At 46.1% G+C, this 17,960-nt stretch overlaps 1 protein-coding gene across 4 annotated transcripts in view; it reads right to left on the reverse strand.

Annotated features, from left to right (window-relative positions):
• MAP3K7 (mitogen-activated protein kinase kinase kinase 7) overlaps positions 1–17,960 on the reverse strand; it is a 100,477-nt gene that overhangs the window by 48,838 nt on the left and 33,679 nt on the right. For all 4 annotated transcript variants that reach the window (XM_082250243.1, XM_082250242.1, XM_082250241.1 and 1 more), the window contains exons 4-7: positions 15,931–15,976; positions 14,087–14,225; positions 10,137–10,261; positions 1,217–1,345 (exon numbers count right to left, since the gene is read on the reverse strand). In XM_082250243.1, coding sequence (XP_082106369.1) covers positions 1,217–1,345; positions 10,137–10,261; positions 14,087–14,225; positions 15,931–15,976 — 439 coding nt within the window. The remainder of the gene's footprint in view (positions 1–1,216; positions 1,346–10,136; positions 10,262–14,086; positions 14,226–15,930; positions 15,977–17,960) is intronic.

Genomic DNA, 17,960 nt, shown 5'->3' on the forward strand with positions numbered 1-17,960 from the left:
ACCCTTGCAAGACGTTTAACTCGCAGGCCAGCCCCTAGTGGGGCTATGTCGCAGCCGATTTAGCGTGGAGCTGAGAACTGCATGTGCTCACTGGCCAGACTGAGGGGACCCTCTGGATCTAGATTATGCAGTCCGTCGACCAGTACAGCAGGTAATTGTAGCTTCGCACAGGAAACAATATAACAAAGATAGAAAAAAAAAAAACGATGTAAAAAGGAAAAAAATTGCCAGGACCAGAGATCCCAGCAAGGAACTAGGTCCTTACTTCTGACTAGGCAGAAAAAAACTGAGTGGCTATAGCTGAGAGTGGGAATATACCCCCAGGGACTGCCCCCTAGGCGTAATCAATTTTTTTCCTGCCTAGTGTCCTACTCCTGTAGTGGGCAGCATAACCCAATGCTGAAGATAAGGAGCTGAGTCCGTCAATGAACGAAAGAGAAAGTTTTTTCAAGCCTAGGGAAGACCTTGGATCCTAAATCTAGGCTGTATACAGCAGCTTGACTTCCCACCTAGTTTAGGTAAAACCAACCCTTCTTTCCAAGCCTACTACGCCATTCAAATGTGGACTGCCAAAGCTTTTGCCTGGCCGCATAGTCTATTGAATGGCTGAATTACACAATTGGTTGGGTTCTGTTGTTGGTTTCTAAAAAACCTGGGACTAGAATCGACCCCAGACACAAAAGACTAATGCATGCATTTGCAGTTACCACACAGTGCATGACTTTTAGGCCCCTTTTACACCAGCGGACCAATCAGACCAATTCTCTACAGAGCGCGGATGTCAGTGGACATGTGTCCACTGACACCCGCTGGCATCCGATACGGTCCACTAAAAACAGAAGGATGGTGATAAGTTCACCATCCATCCAGCAGATTGGATGACAGTCTGATGGAAACGGACAGGCGGTCCGTGTACATCCGACCGCACCATGGGGAAGAGCGGGCTGTGTCCATGTCTGATCTGCATAGCGGAGTGGACACGGACCAGACATGTGCCTGCTCAGCGGGGATCAAAGGAGAGCGATCTCCCGCTAAGCAGGCGGATCCTCTTGACAGTTTGCCTCGTCAACTTATACACTCAGGTGCACAACAGGTTTAAATTATTTCTGGAGTTAGGTTAGGAAACATATACATTTCTCATGTATCTTAACTAGCAATTATAATAGCTAATTATTTACCATGTACCATATTTAAGGGAATAATATATATTACTCACCATTGTGAACTGCCCACATAATACGGAAGGCAGGGCCGCCAATTTCATCAAAAGGTTTTCTCCTGGTTATGACTTCCCATAGGATAATGCCCCAACTGAAAACATCACATTTCTCACTGTAGTTACTACCTAAAAGAAAAGCATATAATTCAGCACAGCATTATAGGCTGCGCTTGACCTGGGACACTTGAAAAGGGGGGTGAATCAAAAAGGGAAATGCACTATGAGTTGTGCGATTTAAAATGTATGCCATAAGGCATTAAAAAAAAAAAAAAAAAGAAGCCCAAAAAAAAAAAAAAAAAAACCACTGCTTTTCCCATAACTTGCTTTTTAATGGAGGCTGCCGATTTCCTGAAACCGAGAGCCCCCAAACAGCAGTAAATCAAAGTGGAACCCATTGATTTAATGGTTTCAAAAAAGTTACATTCCTGGAATGTCGATTGCTAAATGCCACATTTGCTTGTGTCCTCAAACTGTCAAACCATCAAATGGCTGGTGTCATAACCGATCACATGTGCAGTAACCATGGCAGTTGCAGCTTAAACAGAAGCAGCGTCCATGGCTGTAAAGGATAGGAGTGTTTATTTTCTGCTTTAAGGCTGTCAGCAGATCGGCCTCTACAAACTCAGCAGTGCCTAAAAATGCCTAAAATGGGAGAGCAACTGAGCATGTGCAGAGCAGGGTGGACCGTGTATTACTGGATCGTAAACAGTATAGACACCCGTTTGTAATGTTTTACATTGCTATACCTGCACAAGTGGCCAGCCTCAAGTGATCTAGCAGGACTTCATTTTCTGACTCAAGTTCCACTTTAATTAGCCAGTGGATGTATTAAAGCAACTGAAATAGAACTATAGAAGACTGACAGTAGAAAAAACGGAATTTTTGTAAAATCTTACCGTAAAATTCCTTTCTCTGAGTCCTCCGACAGTCGCCGCCTCCTCTAAGTCATCACAATGGGGTATTGTCCACCTGTCCGTAGGACCAGCTAGGCATATAGACTTAGTCAAAAGACAAAAATTATTAGCATATACACACCCACGGGGGCTGTCCCATCTGGCCAATACCCCCCCTTCATCACCACTCCCAACTCAGTTTGGTAGCATAGCAGTAGGTAATAAGAACCCCACAAAAGAGGGGCGGCGACTGTCGGAGGACTCAGAGAAAGGAATTTTACGGTAAGATTTTACAAAAATTCCGTTTTCTCTTACGTCCTCCGACAGTCGCCGCCTCCTCTAAGTCATCACAATGGGGATGTCCCAAAGCAGTATAGACATGAGGGGTGGGAGACGCAACCGTAGAAAAGGCAAAGCAGTACCCACATCAGAGAAAGGAATCTTACATGCACTGTAAGAACCAACTGGGCAACAGAGAAAAAAACAAGCTCAACAGGAGCAACAGCCCAGGAAAGCAAATGCCAACAGCCAGGGACCCAGAGAAAAAAACTCAAGGGTCCATCATGGCACAGCCGCACTGAGAACTTTGCGGCCAAAAGAAGCATCAGCTGATGCCAGAACGTCTACTTTGTAGAACTTGGAAAAAACGTGTGCACCGACGACCAAGTCGCCGCCTTGCACACCTGGGCCACCGAGGCCCGATGCCAATAGGTCCAGGAAGTACTCTAAAACCTGGTAGAGGGCGCCCTAACAGGGAAGGGCGGAACCTGTTCCATCAAGGCGTAAGCCTGATCAATGGTCTGTCTGATCCACTTGGCAATAGTCGCTGCGGACGCAACCATGCCCTTCCAAGGTCCCTCAGGAAGGACAAAGAGGGAATCCGTCTTCCGAAAAGACTCCGTAGACGACAGGTAAACCCTGATCACCCTGACAACATCCAAGGAATGCAAGGCAATCACCTTTGGATGTATTGTCTTCGAACAAAGCGAAGGCAGGACAATGTCCTCATTAAGGTGATAATCCGAGATCACCTTGAGAAGGAAGGATGGGGGTGGTCGCAAAACCACCTTATCCCTGTGAATTATCAAGTAAGGGGAGCGGCAAGACAACGCCGCCAGCTCCGACACTCTGCGATCCGAAGTGATCGCCACAAGAAAAGCAACTGTCTTCGACAGCAGAGGCAACGACATCTCCCTGATATATTTAAAGGGAGCCCGCTGCAACGCGGACAGGACCAAGTTCAGGTCCCATGGAGGTAAAGGCTCCTTCCTGGGAGGAGCCAAATGTCGCACACCTTGAATGAATGTGCGCACCAAGGAACGAGACGCCACAGGGCGTTGGAAAAGGACCGCCAGTGCTGACACCTGGCCCTTTATTGTGGCCAGCGCCAGGCGCTGATCCACTCCAGACTGGAGGAAAGCCAAGATTCTCGACCCCGAGTAAGAACGAGGGGAAAACCCCCTGGACTCACACCAGGTGAAGTAGGCCTTCCAGGTACGGTAATAGATCTTACCAGAGGAAGATTTCCTAGCCTTGATCAAGGTAGGGATAACCTCAGAGTATAGACCCTTGTCCTTCAAGACCTGGGTCTCAGCCAGGCCGTTAAAGCCAGCGACTGTAAAGCAGGATGGAAGATCGGACCTTGAGACAGGAGATCTTCCCGCAGAGGCAGGCGCCACGAAGGTGCCACTGCCAGGCGAACAACGTCGGCGTACCAGGACCGGCGAGGCCAGTCCGGTGCCACCAGAATCACCATGTGCGGTTCCGAGGCCAATCTGCGAAGGAACCGGGATAGCAACTGAATCGGAGGAAAGGCGCACAGCAGACGATACTGATGCCAAGGGGCCACCAACGCATCCGAGGCGTCCGCCAACGGATCGCGCGGTCTTGCCACGAAGCTTTCCACCTTTCGGTGTAGCCGGGATGCGAACAGATCCACATCTGGGGATCCCCAATTCGCACACAGCATCTGAAAGACCTCCGGGTGAAGGGACCATTCCCCCTGGTCCAGGGTCTGGCGGCTCAGATAGTCGGCCTGCCAATTTTTCACACCCGGAATGTATCGCTCTTAGTTCCAGTACATTTATCGGGAGGAAGGATTCCTCCACCGACCAAGTGCCCTGGGCAGATAGGATGCCCAGGACTCCACCCCAGCCCGACAGGCTGGCGTCCGTGGTAACCACTGTCCACACCACAGGGCGGAAGGACTTGCCTTCCGCCACCGACAGGGACTGGATCCACCACAGAAGAGTCAATCTGGTCCGGCGACTCAAGGAGACATCCAGATCCAAGGACTGAGGAAGTCTGTCCCACCTGGCCAGGATCTCCGTCTGGAGAGCCCGCGTGTGGAACTGGGCAAAGGGAATGGCCTCGAAGGTCGACACCATCAACCCCAGGCCCCGCATGCAGGTCCTGAGTGACGAGGACGGATTGTCCCAGAGGGACCTGAGTACGTCTCGCAAAGTCCGGAGCTGTCCTCCGGCAAGAATACCTTTGCCTGAGCAAAATCCAGAACCATTCCCAGATAGGGAAGGCGAAGCGACGGAGACAACGCTGATTCCTGAACGTTGATGGTCCATCCGAACTCCTGGAGCGTCTGTACCGTGATGGACAGATCGCGCACAAGGTCCTGGCTGGCTCTCGATCTCAGAAGCAGATCGTCCAGATACCCCAGGACCGCAATGCCCTGGGCCCGCAGCAGGCCCAGGACCGGTGCCAACACCTTGGTAAACACCCTTTGTGCCGAAGCGAGACCGAAAGGTAACGCCACAAACTGGTAGTGGTCCTTTGCAATAGCAAACCAAAAGGTACCGCTGATGACCCTCGAAAATGGGGACGTGCAGGTACGCATCCTTCAGATCTATCGAAGCCAGGAATTCTCCCGGCCTCAAGGAGGCCAAAACCGAACGGAGAGACTCCATTCGAAACCTTCGAACTCGCACGAATCGGTTCAGTGCTTTCAGGTCCAGAATAGGACACACTTTGCCCACTTTCCTGGGCACAGTGAACAGATTCGAATAAAAACCCCGAAACCTGTCCCGATGAGGCACCGGGACAACCACTCCCTGAGCAAGCAGGTCCTGCACCGCCCGATGCAAATCCTGCAGATGCCCCGGAAGCAGATGGAGATTGGAGGGAAAGAATCTGCCTGCCGGCCTTGAAAGGAATTCGATCTTGCATCCTGATCGAACGATTTCCTGGACCCACCTGTCCGATATCCGGAGCAGCCAAGGTTTGGAGGAAACCGCGCAAACGCCCCCCCACCCCAGAAACGGGTGAGGGCGCCCCTTCAGGCAGAGGCGGAGTGTCCCGCCGAGCCGGCATTGCCGGCTTTGAGCTTACCCGCCCAGGGCTTCCTCTGGTTGCCCTGGGCCTTGAAAGGCTTGCCCATGGATTGGTTCCGAAAGGCACGAAAGGACCCCTGATTAGACCTAGGCGCAGAACCCCGCTTGCCTCGGAAGGACTTGTTCTTCGGGTTCTGGGGCAGTATAGTGCTCTTGCCCCCCGTGACACCTTTTACCAGGGTATCCAACGCCTCGCCAAAAAGACGAGAGCCAACATAGGGAAAATCAGCAACAGTTCACCGTGAGGACTGGTCGGCCGACCAGCTCTTCAGCCATATCAGTCGCCGGTTAAGCACCGCGACACTCGAGAGGCGAGCCACCAAGGGGGCCTCATTTAAGGCTGCATCACACAGACACATGACTCCTTGGTGGACCCGATCCACCATTTCCAGTCGGGCATGCGGCACGTCATCAGACACCAGGTAGCTACGACGCACCTTGATCCAATCAGCTACCGCCTGAGCCACCATAACGGATGCGAAAACGGGTTTGAGCAACGAACCCGCCACCATATAGGAATGGCGGGCTAGAGACTCCAACCGCCGGTCCGTGGGATCCCGGAAAACCGGAGTAACCTCAATAGGAACTAAGGTAGCCTTGTTCAGCACGGCCACAGTGTGATCTACCTGTGGAGGCACACACCAACGCGAGTCCGTAGCCGGCGAAAAAGGATAAAGCAATTTGAACCGACTAGGCACCACGAACGGACGTTTTAACGTGCGCCACATTTCATTAACAGTGAAATGAAAAGAAGCTGGGGAGGGAAAAACCTGCGCAGACTTGCGGGTTCTGCGCGTCCCAAAAGAGGACACAATGCCCGGAGGATCGGGCTCACCCTCTAAATGCAAAGTTTCTTTTACAGAAAACAATTAACTCAGCCATGGTCGCCCGTTCATCAGGGGACCCTGGGGAGGATGTGTCAACACCCTCAACTTCAGCCTCCCCCTCAGACCCCGGGGGGTCCAGGGATAAGCGGGACCCTGAAAAGGGCACGCTCGCAGCAGCAGCATCAGTAGCAGCATCAGCCATATCCCCATCTGAATCAGAAGAGAGAGACAGCCTGGGCCGTTTTCTCGCAGCCCGTTCAGACATCAGCATTTCCACATTTGCCACTAAAGTCGCAACTACAGCAGCCAGATCAGGTCGCAGCGGGGCCACAGGAGAACTGGGGCCCCCCACCAAAGCTGGAGGAAACTTGTTTTCCTGAGAATCCATGGCTCAAAACAGTAAAAAATTACAGTGCAAAAAATCAGTGTACTGTCCCCTTAAATAGCGCTGTGGAGTGCGCAGCCCACCGCTACTGTCACAGCAATGAAGACCCGCAAAGGAGAAAGAAAAACTGAGCCAGAAGCAGTATGCAGAAGAAGAAAGAGGGATACACTGCAGAGCCCGCAGATCGTTGCTACCTGTGCCTGTGCTGTCGCAGAGAAAAAAGGAAATGCTGTTGGGAGGGGCTGGCTATAAGCCAGACCTCAGGGAAAATGGCTGCCCCATAGGGAAGCATAGGAGGCTTCACTAAAATGGCCGCCGACATGCGGCCGAACCGATCGTTCTCCCGCCCCTAAAATGGCGGCGAATGGCGCCAAAAACGAGCGGTATACTCGCCCCAGAGGGGCCACACAGTGTGCATAGCAAAAAACATGGTGGACCGCGCAAATTTTCGCCCGCAGCGGTCGCCACACCAGACACACGGCTGTACCCCCAAACATGCACCTAAGGTGACACAGGGACAGGGACCCCCAGCAATCAGACATATCTGTACAAAAACGAACCCCGCAGGGATCGCACAGGGAGTCACACAGGCACAGACATGGGGACACACAGCAACACAGACTGCCACCCCAGACAGAGGCCCCACACATAAAGTACTTACCTGTACCCGATGGCGTGGGGAAGCCTCTATGCACGGATAAACCTCTGTCCTCATCTGACAGGGAGTGCCGTGAGCCAGGGACATGACGCTGCAGTACCGCAGACGAGTCCTGTGAGGTAGCCACCTCACGGCAGCATCCCTGCATCGAACAGGGATGGGTCGTTCTTAGTGCCAGGGCGAACCATAGCTGAACGCTCGATGGCGGGCTGGGGGTCCATCTGACCCTCAGTGCCCTGGAGAACCAGGGCGGCCAGTCCGAATCCCAGCACCGCATGATCCATCTTCATCCGAAGAATAACTAACTCTAAAGCTGACAAAATAAACAGCTAGTAAATTGAGAGAAAAAAAATGACATTTTCAAAGAAAATCAAATAAAAGATCAGGAAGGCTGAGACTAAAGCCCCAGCACAAGGAGAGCCTAACTAGTCCTGATGCTAGGCAGATTAAAACCGAGTTGGGAGTGGTGATGCAGGGGGGGTATTGGCCAGATGGGACAGCCCCCGTGGGTGTGTATATGCTAATGCTTTTTGTCTTTTGACTAAGTCTATATGCCTAGCTGGTCCTACGGACAGGTGGACAATACCCCATTGTGATGACTTAGAGGAGGCGGCGACTGTCGGAGGACGTAAGAGAAAGATCTAGTGATCCATCTAATCTTCACTTTTTTTAGTCTGAGGATAGAGCTATATTATTCCAGGCAAATTTAAAATCACTTAGGGCTCTTTCACACGGGCGGTCCGATCAGATCCGCCTGTCAGTTTTTTAGGCGGATCTGATCGGATCCTCCATGCAGCTCTATGGGGCAGCGGGTGTCAGCGGAGACACCTCCGCTGACACCCGCTGCCATCCGCATCCGATCCTGTGCTGAAATCTGGACGGATGGAAACCCTATTTTTCCATCCGTTCAGTAATCAGAGCGGAGCAGATCTGATGAGAGCGGACAAGCGGTCCGCTCTCATCCGATCCCCCATAGAGGGCAGCGGGTGCTGAGACACCTCCCTCTCCGCTCTGCAAGCGGAGACGGAGCTGTCGATCCGCGATCCCCGCTGAGCAACACGGATCCGCCTACGGAGGCGGACCGTGTGAAAGAGCCCTTACTGTTGATTGGCTCAACTCTGATGGTATGTTGTTCCAAGTATCTAATACACATTAAGTAAAATACTTACTGTTACTCTCAAACTTTCCTGCTGCTAGATTGGTCATGCTCATGTTCCTGAGCTTACACCCAGTATTGAAAATATTCCTTTGAGCACCTAATACTTTATTATATTACATCATTTTGTTAATCGTGTTATAAAAATATTTTTAAAAATGATTCTTCTAAGCCACCCAGTGACAAATCTGGGCAATTTAAATATGAAGTGTGTATGATAAAAAACACACATCTAATTTCCTGACTACCTATCACAGTTTTAGAGGCCCTAGAACACCAGGACAGTGGAATCACCCATAAAATGACCATATTTTGGAAAGTAATTACCGCAACGTATTTCCTAAAGGGCCTAGTGAGCTTTTTGGAAAATATGGAAAAAAAATGAAAATTTAGTGGTTAAGCCACTTGCATGACTTACTATAATCCTCTTTATCTCCAAAGCCTGGGTGCCTCTGTCTGTTTTATAAAAAAAAAAAAAAAAAAAAAAATGCTGTGAATATCTGATTTCAGTGTGCTGCTTGACGATCACGTGACCGGCCGGCTCGCTCCTCTCCCCGTCTGACAGCTGCAGGGCCAAGATTCCCCTGCGGACGTCGCTCGGGAGGAGGGGAGAGGGGGAGCCGGCTGGTTATGTGATTGCCGAGCAGCACACTGAAATCAACTATTCAGAGCATTTTTTTTTTTTTTTTATAAACACACAGAGGCACACAGGCTTAGGAAACAAAGGATTATAGAAAACATTAACAGTTATTTCAGCAGCAGGAAGGGTGGGCGGCCGGCCATGACACGGAGCTGACAGGCAGGGAGGGGAGGGGGGAGGAGGACAGAGGAGACAGAGAGCAGGGCTGCGGGTGACGGAGGCGCGTAAACTGACTCAGCAGCCATGATACACCGTGGTCTGTGTACTATGCCTCTAAAGTCCCATGCTTCGGATGAGGTGCGGCCCGGTTATTTCACTAGCCCTTTGGCTTGACTATATATCGGATCTGCTTCTCACCAAAAATTCTCATTTATGTTTTAGGGATGTGGCAATGATTGGTGGTCTAATGTGAACCAGTGCTCCCCTTTTTCTTCTAATACACCTCATTCTTTTTGTTGGGACCCTTTCCTCCTGAAAATTGGTTACTTTACTGCTGCTGTCCATGGGTACATATTCAGAATCTGAGTCTGCCAGTGAAAGTTCCCCTCTACTCTCATTTGTAATGCTCAGAATGCTGATCACCAGTCTTGCAGGTGCGATAAACCTCTGATGTGGGATGACACATTGGTGCGTCCACCCACATCGGCGCTGCTCCCGTTTGGTCTTAAATGGTCATTGACCAGGTGGCAGGTGGTTAAGGAAGAAACCCCCATGAACCTCAGTGTGGTAAAGAACAGATGAAATAGATCTCAGAGGGACACAGAAGGTCGTAGCGGGTGACAATGGCTAACTTCTTGCAAAAAGAGTGCACAGGGAACATTCATCTCGCATGTGTGGATGGGGGAACCCAAAAAAACAATGAGAGATCTGTGGCTAGCCTTTCTACTGGTTGCAATGTGGTAAAATATTTATGCATATTTAATGGACCATTTGAGGAAATCCACTTATGTAAACAGGTCTAACATATTACAAGTAAATCCACAGCAGTGGGAAATTCCCCAAACAATGTTTTACCTTCAAAGACTTCAGGAGCCATCCATGCAGCACTCCCTTTGTTGTTAGTCATATGGGTTTGAATATCACACGCTGTACCAAAGTCACATATCTTCAAAACTGTACCTCCAGCCACCAAGAGCAAACTGCAGTATTGAAAACAGTACTTTAGGAGATAAACTCATTATTGTAACAATTCTCAGGTCACTTACAACTCTTATTTTCTGTCTTTTGAAAATTTACAGGTAGATGGCAACATTTCAAATAAAGAAACAGTTAATGTACATGCAACAGATGAAGAGCAAAATTTAAGTGTATTTAGCCACAACCCATGTTTGGGCATTTTTCACAGTCAGTTGGAGTTGTGTTGTGGTTAATGCACATTATGTCAGAGCAATGTTTCTCAATCGAGGTGTCGTTTGGGTTTCCATGGGGTGCTGCAAGCGCAGGATTCAGTTTGCCTTGGTTCAGTGTTATGAGTTGCCAAGTTGTGGGTGGGTCGGCCACCAGTATCATAACAACCAATAACGCTCTAGGGTAGTACATGTGGCATTGTTCATTGTTGTGGTGTTGGCGGCCAGCCCGCTTGCATGATGCCAACTCACGGCAGTGATCCAGGGCAGGCAGCATGCAAGGCCACCCCCAGAATTCAGTAGAGGTTGAAAGTCCAGCTCCCCCAGACTTTCTCCACCTCCTTGCCACTGCCAATGCTGGAGCCAAAAGGTAGAGCTTTGATGTGAAGTTGTGTGAATCGTCCCAGACTCAGGTTATTAAAAAAGTAAAATTTATGTCTTTTACGTGGCACGACTGAAAAAAGGTTGAGAAACACTGATAAAGCAGCTCATTCATTTGGTCTAAATAGTGCACAACAAACCTAAAAATAGAACCTGCAGCATTTTTTTTTCCACAGTGCGCCACCACAATGATGATATGTGACCAACAGGTGCTTTACGAAGGTGCACTGGGGTGCCATTCAAAAGGAAAAGCACTGCAAAGCATCAATGCACATAAAGTGCATTACTGCAACACACTGGTGTGAAAAGGTAAAGTCCCTGTCAGGTTTTGTTTTTTGGCAATAACAGTTAATTTCCTGTCCTGGAGACACAACAGAAAGCATATATAAATGTTCCAGAAGTGAGGGGAAAGTGCCCTCTTAGACAACTACAATCAGTTTTTAAGGAATTTAAGAATAAAAATGATCTTTTATGGAGTTTCGTTTTTCTTTCTGCCTGTCCTCCCATTACTATGGCAGATTTAAAGTCCGCCCTTTTTTGGTAGGTTGAAGGTTCCCCCTCTTAGTTGTCACATCTTATCCCCTGCTCTCTTCCTCCTCCTTTTTTTTTCCTTTATGTCACAGTATTAAAGCTGGGCTAATGTTCTGCTGTAGCATACAGTGAGCAGACAGTCTTTTTATTGCAGAAGAGACAAAATATTTCTTCTGCAATAAAATTTACCTGTCTAGCTGTTGTCTGCTCAGCAATGTAAACTGAGCTGCGCATGTGAAGCTCAGATTCAAATGATTGAAAAGGCAGAAGGTTTTTTATCTTAATGCACTAAGATAAAAAGCTTTATGTGGGCAGGAGTCCTCCTCAGCCCCTCTAATACTTACCTGAGGCCCCTCTAGATCCAGTGATGTTGCAGGAGTGTCTCGGCTTCCGGGGACTCCCCTTCTCATTGGCTGAGACAGCAGCGTGGTGCTATTAGCTCCTGCTGCTATCAAAGTCAGTCAATGAGGAGAGAAAGGGGATGGGGCAGGGCCGGGCTGCGCCTCTGTTTCTCAATGGACAAAGGGAGCTTTGACTCAGCTGCCCCCAAAGCAAGCTGGTTGCTGTGGGGGCACTCAACAGAAGGGAGGTGCCAGAAGCGCCAGCGATAGAGCAGAGAAGAGGAGGATCTGGGCTGCTCTGTGCAAAACCAACTGCACAGGGGGAGGCAAGTATGACATGTTTATTATTTTTAACTAAGAAAAAAAAAAAAAAAAAAAAAAAAAAGGAGACTACAATCACTTTAAGGTGCTGGCACTATGATCTCTATGTGCTGGAATAATGGCCTCCTGCACATCTGCTGGAGTGACATTATCCTGTGCTGGAAATTTAAGACAGCCAATGACCAGCACAATGGAGAGGATGCAGATGAGAGATGGGAACTGTTGAGGGAAAGGGAAGTATATACTATAGATACCTTTAGATCTGCTCTAATGTTTACAAGGATAAATAGAGAAGACAAATCTTCCCAGTGGGCACACAGAGAGCAACAAAAACCATACTAGGGCTCTAAAGGATTCCTGCTTTATCAAAAACGAAAGGTTAGGCAAGAGATACATATTAACATCCTGAGATAACATTTACCCTTGTCACCGGTCAGGTGGTGATTAAGTAGTGGATGTGTATAGATCATTTTAGAAGAATAACGATATCACTAAAGCCTCATACACACGATCAGATTATCAGAGAATTTTCGTCCATTTTTTGTTGCATGATAGTCTTATATCGAAAGTGAAGGCGATACTTTCATAGGAAAATTCTCGTACCACAGAATTCAACTTCAGAAGTGATGTCATGTATTGAATTGTTTTGTATGTATTCTTTCGTTTACGAGCAAGCGTAGTCTTGATTTTTTTCGGACCAAAACTGTACTATGAAAGGAAAATCACTATACTAACGATCCCGAAAAGTGGCAGATTGTTCATCGCATTAAATTTTACTTCCGATTTTCTTACCGTGTGTACGGGCCTTTAGTGTCATTTTATTAACCTCTGGGTTTATTTTTTACTATAAAAAAGGAAGAAAAAAAAAATAAAATATTAAGATGGTTGTAAAATCAGATGTTTTTATATTTATCTTAATGCATTCTATGCATTAAAATGAAAACCCTCTGTGTGTAGGAGCCCCCCACATACCCAAGGACCCATTCTCTATCCAGCGATGTTGCAGGAGAGACTTGGCTGTCCAGGACTCTATCTCCTGATTGGCTGAGACACAGCAGCGGCACCATTGGCTCCGGCTGCTGTCAAAGTTAGTCAATGAGGAGAGAGAGGGGGCAGGGACAATCCGTGGCTCCGTGTCTGAATGGACACACAGAGCAGCAGCTCGGCTCATGTGCCCCCATAGCAAGCTGCTTGCTGCTGGGGCACTCAACTGGACGGGGGGGGGGGGGGGGCCAGGAGCAACGAAGAGGGACCCGAGAAGAAAAGGCTCTTGGCTGCTCTGAGCAGAGAAGTATTAACATGTTTGTAATTTAACAAAAAAAAAACAAGAGTCTTTACAAATCACTCTAAGGTTTATGTTGGTGGATTTTCTCCATCCTGTACCTTATTCCGTTTTCGCTTCAGGTTTAAAATTTGAAAATAAAGCAATGCAGACTGCTGATCTCTAATCACAGCCTTATTCTTGATGTCATCAAAGACATATCTGAAAGAACACACATAAGTAGTATGCACTGCACTCTGTGACAGCCACGTGGATTGAAGGGATATTACATTTTTTTTTTTAAATAAAAACATTAAACACGTCATACTTACCTACTCTGTTCTATAGCTTTGCACAGGGCAAACCCGATCTATTTTTTTTTTCTGGGGTACCACATCGGCGTTCCTGTCCGGCGAGGTGGCCCTGACCCCCGCTACTTGTCACGCCATTTGGCTGACAGCAGCTGGAGCCAAAAGCAATCTGCCCAGAGAGGAGGGACAAAGCCAGGAAAGCCTCGGCTCTCATGCAAAGTGCTGGGTCATGAATAGGCCCAGGTAAGTAAAAGGGGGGGGGGATTCTGTTACATAGATTTTTTTTTACCTTAGAATTCAGAACCCCTTTAAAGTGCTTTGTGTGAATCCTCCTCTGAACCCAAACGGAAGCAAAAATTAGCAAACTCCAGGCTTCATTTTCCCTATTATTGTTCACAATAAAAGTTGAAATTCATCAAATATATATAATATACAAAACAAAAATGTTGCCAAAAATTAAATATGAACTTACTTTGGGGGTTTAAGGTCCCTGTGAATAAGTGCCTTTGGCTTCATGCTATGTAAATATGCCACTCCTTGGGCACACTGTAAACACCAACTCATTGCATGAGCAGCTGTGTAGCAAGGAAGGGGCTCAGCACCATGCAGAACTGCAAAACAAAATGGAAACGAAAGAACAGGTCAGCACATTACACTGTAAGAAGTAGTGCCCCATTTAATGGAGAGTCACACTATTGCAGGTGTGGGAGGGAACGTGGGTAAGTTGCATGTGTTCCCGCACTGGCAGCCGAAACGCGCTGCTGTTTAGCAGATGCACAGGGGGTTTAATCAATTCTTAACGGCTCTTCCATGCATTAGAAAAGGCATGTTTTCTTGTGTGCAAAAATGCGCCATATTTCTATGCGGTTTCAGAAGAGTGTCCAGGACCTTTTTCCTGTGTTTTCCGCAGGTACAGCAGCCCATTCAAATGAATTGGTTGCTATGCCCACGCAAACGCACTCTACAGCAAAGGCAAAGATGCGAACCTCGACTTACAGTGTACCTGAATTACAAAAAAATTAAGATATGCTATAGGAAAAAATTCAGAAATGTTAATTCTGCTTAAGCGTTACCCTGAAAACTCTACCTCTTGTCTGGAATTTCTCCTAAAAATAGTTCACATCAGTTTGTAGTATGTATGAGTGCCTTTAGCCTCATAGTTGTATATCTGCAGTGTGAGATATCAGACATTGCTGCCTCTGCCTGCTCGTCTCAGGGATGTGGAATACGATTTGTAGACATTACTGTACTGCTCACAGTTGTTCTTGGTGGAGTCTCTGATGTGAGGAAGGGAAGCCTTGTCTATACCAAGATGACTATTCCCACAACAAGGCACGGTAAAGCAGAAAACAGGTAAAAGATCAGTTGCAGAGAAAATATAAGCAATACCAGTGACTAGTATAAGCCTACTTTTCTCTGTTTATTCAATTACAAGCACCAATCAAATACTGAGAGAATAATAAGCAAATACTACCAGAAACATACAGAGCAATGCTGATTAATAACCCATCAAAACCCAAGAGTTGCACTATCGAAGCCATGGGACAGCATTGAAGCATTTATCCAGCACTGATAGAAAATCCATTATTAGCAACTAAACAGTTCGCTCTTTCCTAACTACAATATTCAGGTAAACTATAGTTGGCTTATAGAGCAGATGATTACTGAGGCAACATATGTTTTCAAAAGGTGTGGTATTTAAAGGATAAGTTCACTTTTTGAACATGTAACCCCCTTATCCCCCCCCCCCCCGTGACAGCGGGTGGAAGTTATTTTCCTTGTACCTGCTGTCACATTTTAAAAACTCTACAGCCATTGACGCCAATCTTTCCTCTTCACTGAAGCCAGCGCTGGAGAGGTCAGAGCAAACCAGAGTGACTTTAGAATAGGTAAGTATACAGATCTTTCCTTTTACAGGGTAGACAGAATAGGCTTAGAATGGGGGCGAAAGTAGATTTAAGCTTAGTTAGGTTTTGACTTGCCTTCCACTTTAAGAAACCAGGAGAGGTACGTAAGTGAACCAGTCTGGCTGGTGGGATTCTCAGGTATATAGGACTATCATAAGAATACTGTTTTAAATATCCAGCTTTAGATCTAATCAATCGAGAGAAAAAAAACGCACTCACAAACAAGTTTGTTAGATACTAAGGTAATATCAAAGAGCATGATATACTTATAGTTCATTAACTGAAAATACATACACTACAGTTTACAGTGTATATATTAAAATTATACATTCCAATGTTTTTATTTTTTATAATAATGCAAGTGAATGTAACTTTTTGTAGTCGAGTGTGAAAATTACACATTACTCACCATTATACAATGAGCCCCCTTCAGCATATTCCATAACAAGACATACCTAAAAACATATAATAGAAATCTCTAAGTACCTTATGAGCACACATTCTACAATAATCTGAAACATATAAAAATGCACATAAAAAAAAAAAAAAAAAAAAAAGAGATGAAAAATGACTAGTGCTTTGCAAAAATATGGTGACAGAAACCAATCCGAAAGCCATTAAATTACTGCTTTCAAAGTGCATGCATTAAAGTTGCCTTGACAACCAAATACAGTTATTTTATAAAGTACATACCGTACATAAATTGGCATATATTGGACATTAATGCAAGCATGTGAGATGAAATATAGAAAGTAGCAATACAAGAAAAAAACACATGATTGATTGAGATAATCTGTAGGCAAGCAAAACCATCCCAATTAAAATGTGAGAAAAACAGACAAAGGTCTGAAATAGAAAAGCTATTACATTAAAGTAAATAGGAACCATAACCTTATAAAATGTTTCAGATTTGCATTTAAAAGATTCATACAAAATAAACATATTTCAACCTGTATAACTGCCCTCGTTTCTATGTACACTAGAGCAGTCTTTTTAAACAGCAATACATAAAAAAAAAAAAAAAAAAATCTGATGCACTACTTTAATGAATAATGCCCAAAGACCATGTGATCTAGCTGCCTAAAATAGGACCTCATTTGTGCCATGAGGTACACAATTTTTTTCACTTGTATAATGTATGATCTTTATTTTTTAGTAGCCAAAGTGCATTTAACCACTTAAGCCCCAGAAGATTTTACACCCTTCCTGACCAGGGGGTATTTTGCGATTCGGCACTGCGTGACTTTAACGGACAATTGCGCGATCGTTCGACGCTGTACCTAAACGAATTTGACGTCCTTTTTTTCCCACAAACAGAGCTTTCTTTTGGTGGTATTTGATCATGCGCTATAAACAAAAAAAAGCGTCAATTTTGCAAAAATAACAATATTTCTCACATTTTTTTATATGAAATTCCCCAAAAAAAAAAAATGTAAAAATCTAAATTTTTTAACATTTTAGGCCAATTTGTTTTATGCTACATATTTCTGGTAAAAAAAAAAAAAAAAAAAAAAAAAAAAAAAAAAAAAAAAAAATCGCAAAAAGCGTATTTTGATTGGTTTGCGCAAAAGTTATTGCGTTTACTAAGGGAAAGATTTTTGTCATTTTTGTTGTTTTTTTTTTTACGCGTAATGGCGGCGATCTGCGATTTTCTTTGCGGGACTGCGACATTGCGGCGGACAGATCGGACCCTTGACTGACATTTTTGACACTTTTGGGGTTATGCCCCATACACACTTGCAGATTATCTGCAGACTTTTGTCTGCAGACTTACCAAAACCATATAATATGAGGTCAAACCTAAACACTATCAATTTGTATGCAATCCGGCAGGCCCTTGCACTACATAGAAAAGGTAAGTCTGCAGACAAAAGTCTGCAGATAATCTGCACGTGTGTATGGGGCATTACCAATGACATTACTACAGTAATCAGTGCTATACATATTAAACAAGCAAATTCGGTCTGACCAGACTTCTGAGGTTGAGCATCCCATCCCCCACACACACCTGTACTCTATTGGTGTCCACTATCAAGTAGATATAGGAGGAGTCCCCTGTAGTGCATTAGCACATCTTTCCCAGCAAGGAGTGTTGTCTCCAAGGGTAAGAGAGGCTGGATTCACCCCTTTTTTATGGATAGTGTAGGACCCACTGATAATGGGGTACTTTGACGCAGTGGTGGGCTTGAGCACGATATGGCCATATGGTGGGACTAAATCCCAATTTTTATTTATGGATTGTCTCCATATTTGATAGTCATTTCTTTTGCATGTGTGCGCTATTCTTTTTTAATATACATAGTGCTATACATATGCACCAATACTGTAAAATGACACTGGTAGTGAAGGGGTTAACTTTATTTGAGAGGGAAGGGTGGTGTGTGTCCCTAGGGGCGTGATTCTTACCGTGATTGGCTGTGGCTTGAAGTGTAGGAACAG

The sequence above is a fragment of the Pelophylax lessonae genome, assembly GCF_965119305.1.
Source record: "Pelophylax lessonae genome assembly, chromosome: 3".
NCBI classification, from domain to species: Eukaryota; Metazoa; Chordata; class Amphibia; order Anura; family Ranidae; genus Pelophylax; species Pelophylax lessonae.